Raw genomic sequence first — 2,709 nt, 5'->3', positions numbered from 1 at the left:
TATGTTTGAATTATGACTAGTTGGACTTCAAAACTTTATAAAATGAAAAATATTGAACATATCATTATAAAACCAAATGCAAGCCCTAGATATTGATGTTACAAATCAAAATTTGAAAGAATTGAGTTTTTATCATTTATAGAAAAAAAGTTATGCGTTTCGGGAGGCACATCACTCTTAAAAAATGTAGTTTGTTGTAAAAAACTACTTTTCGAGGGAGATGGAAAATTTTTTAAAAAATCCTTCAAAAAAATTTGAAAAAAATGTATATAGAATCTACAAACAAAATGCTAGAAATCACTAATTTACATCATCTTCAAATTTTTAATAGTTTAAAAGTTATAGTTCTCGGAAGTTGAAGATTATTTTAAAAATGTACATCTCAGTGTCAAAAGTGGCAAAAAAGTGGGAGAGTTCACCCTACTTTCTTTGCTTTAATTTGATTTAATATATTTTACATAGATTTTTAAAAATATAGAAATATTACTTTATTAAAAAAATATTTATCCTAAAATTTAGTTACATGTCAGTTATTTTTTTTAAGAAAGGGTACTTAATTACATATTATTTTTTATTAAAAAAGGTACTTGTCATTGAATTAGTTGTCTTTTCTTTCATTGAATATATTACTTGTTTCATTGAACTTAGTTGCATTTTTATAAAATGAAGACTTATCATTATAAAGTAGGGTAGAATTATTCTTTCATTGAATTTAGTTACATTCCTAGACATGTAACTTTTGAGTTGAGATACATTAGTGTTAGGCATAATTTGCAATCAACCAGTAAACATTTACTCGGACAAAAATAACATTACAATTAATCATTAAGAAAGATAAATGGAAAATTTACAATTAATCATTCTCTTTGGACTTTGGACTTTGGACTGTGTCCCCTGACGCCCCATCCGTCGGGGAAAAAAAGAAGCTAGAAAATAAATGTATTCAATTATGTGGTCAGTGGGGGATATTTGCAAATAAATCACTCCCTTTGTAAGGGAGCCAAATGAAGCAGAAAAACCTACAATAACATGGACGATGACCCTGCTTGACTCAAAACATTTAACCAGTAACTAATGCCGTCAGAATCATCATCTTTGGTTTGCAAATGGGGATTTGTGTATTCATCATCTATGCTGCTCAAGAAATCATCTTCTGGATAGGCTGCCATGAAAGACTGAGCATTCCCATTTGAGCTTTCTCCAAACATCACCTCAAATCTGCTTATTTCTGTTGCAAAATCCTGGTTTTCAAAGAGAAATCTCTCATCTTCAATAGCTGGTAGTTGTGGACTAAATCCAAGTGGTTCCTCAAAAGAATTTATAGAATTGGATTGAAGCCAATCCAAACTTGAACTTGATGAATCCCCACTTATAACCTCACTGTCTATACTACTCATAGATGAAGGAATTTCGATTGACAGATTCTGTGAATCATAGAATGTGTCGGGAAAATTAGAGACTCTAGTGGGAGAATCAAACAGAGCTGGTTTTGCTAAATTGTCCTCCATTAATGGGGTTGTCGGCCCACTTTGCTCAGAGTAATCAACTGAAGCTTTTTCTTTTTGACATAGAGCTAAATTGTCCTCCTCCATTAATGGGCTTGCCGTCCTACTGTACTCAGAGTAATCAACCGAAGCTTTTTCTTGAGATACAGCAAAAGTTTCCTCTTTTATTGACGGACTTGACTCCTTACTGTAGTCAGAGTAATCCAGAGAAATCAAATTTTCCCCTGTTGTGGGTGAATCTGATTGCTTTGTTACTGCATGCGTCACAGGATCGATTCCCATTCGCAGAAGCCTTTTCTTCAAGTGGGTATTCCACACATTCTTTATCTCATTATCTGTTCTTCCAGGCAAGCGTGAGGCAATGGCAGACCACCTGGATCATAACAAAATTCAATCGAATCAGCCAGGGAAATTAGGGAAAAATTCAATGAAGAAACAGAAGATAATGGGCACAGAACAAACCTGTTGCCCATAAGTTGGTGAAGCTTTATAATGGCTTCCTCCTCTTCAGAACTGAAATTCCCACGTTTAATGTCTGGTCTCAGGTAATTAATCCACCGCAGACGACAGCTTTTGCCGCATCTCAAAAGTCCTGCAACCGCCATGAAAGAATTAATGCAAGCTTTTTTTAAGAAGTCTTTCAATGTATCTTTTGAATCAATAAAATAATTTATATCCGAGTGAAAAAGAAAACAAGAAAAGGGTGAACTGAAATAATGGGTAAGATTGAAACCTGCTTGCTTGGGAAGTGCACGCCAGTTTCCATGGCCATTTCTGAGAATAAAATTGACGAGAATCTGATCTTCTTGAGGAGTCCAAGGTCCTTTTTTAAGCCCCATTTTATCACAGCAGGGAGCTCGGCCCATTGTTTTTTATTTGGGTTTGGACTTCACCGCTTGATTTCGATTCTCCACACTGCTTTGTGATGATATTTGTAGAGGAGGTGAGAGAAGTATTTGATACATGCCTGGACTCACTCGCACGTGCTTGAAATATTTTCTTTGCTACCGACGATGAATAATTAGAAATTTTCAATATTTGTCTTGAAATCAATCAAGCTTTTCCCAAAAGATAAGTCGCCTGAGATAGTTGAATGGCGGTCGGTCACATTGTAAGCGGCTGCCACATAAACACGGTTTAAATATGATGGCCGCGTTCGCCCTCGCTCGTTTTTGTTTTTTCCACATTAAAATAAAATCTGGCC

At 35.0% G+C, this 2,709-nt stretch overlaps 1 protein-coding gene across 1 annotated transcript; it reads right to left on the bottom strand.

Annotated features, from left to right (window-relative positions):
* Positions 1-799: 799 nt before the first annotated feature.
* On the bottom strand, positions 800-2,463 carry LOC131073404 (transcription factor MYB4). The gene is made up of 3 exons (XM_058009851.2): positions 2,239-2,463; positions 1,968-2,097; positions 800-1,878 (listed from the first exon to the last, which is right to left on the bottom strand). The coding sequence occupies exons 1-3, from the start codon at positions 2,369-2,371 to the stop codon at positions 1,020-1,022; spliced, it is 1,122 nt and encodes a 373-aa protein (XP_057865834.2). The 5' UTR covers positions 2,372-2,463; the 3' UTR covers positions 800-1,019.
* Positions 2,464-2,709: the final 246 nt, after the last annotated feature.

The sequence above is a fragment of the Cryptomeria japonica genome, chromosome 10 (genome assembly GCF_030272615.1).
Source record: "Cryptomeria japonica chromosome 10, Sugi_1.0, whole genome shotgun sequence".
NCBI lineage: Eukaryota > Viridiplantae > Streptophyta > Pinopsida > Cupressales > Cupressaceae > Cryptomeria > Cryptomeria japonica.
This window is presented reverse-complemented; position numbering and strand designations above follow the sequence as displayed.

Excerpts from the sequence above, each read along its gene's own strand:
- LOC131073404 (XM_058009851.2), bottom strand. The coding sequence starts at position 2,371 with ATGGGCCGAGCTCCCTGCTGTGATAAAATGGGGCTTAAAAAAGGACCT. Across the intron at positions 2,098-2,238 it reads TGCACTTCCCAAGCAAGCAG|GACTTTTGAGATGCGGCAAA; the intron begins GTTTCAATCTTA and ends TGGCGGTTGCAG. Across the intron at positions 1,879-1,967 it reads CACCAACTTATGGGCAACAG|GTGGTCTGCCATTGCCTCAC; the intron begins GTTTGTTCTGTG and ends GTTATGATCCAG.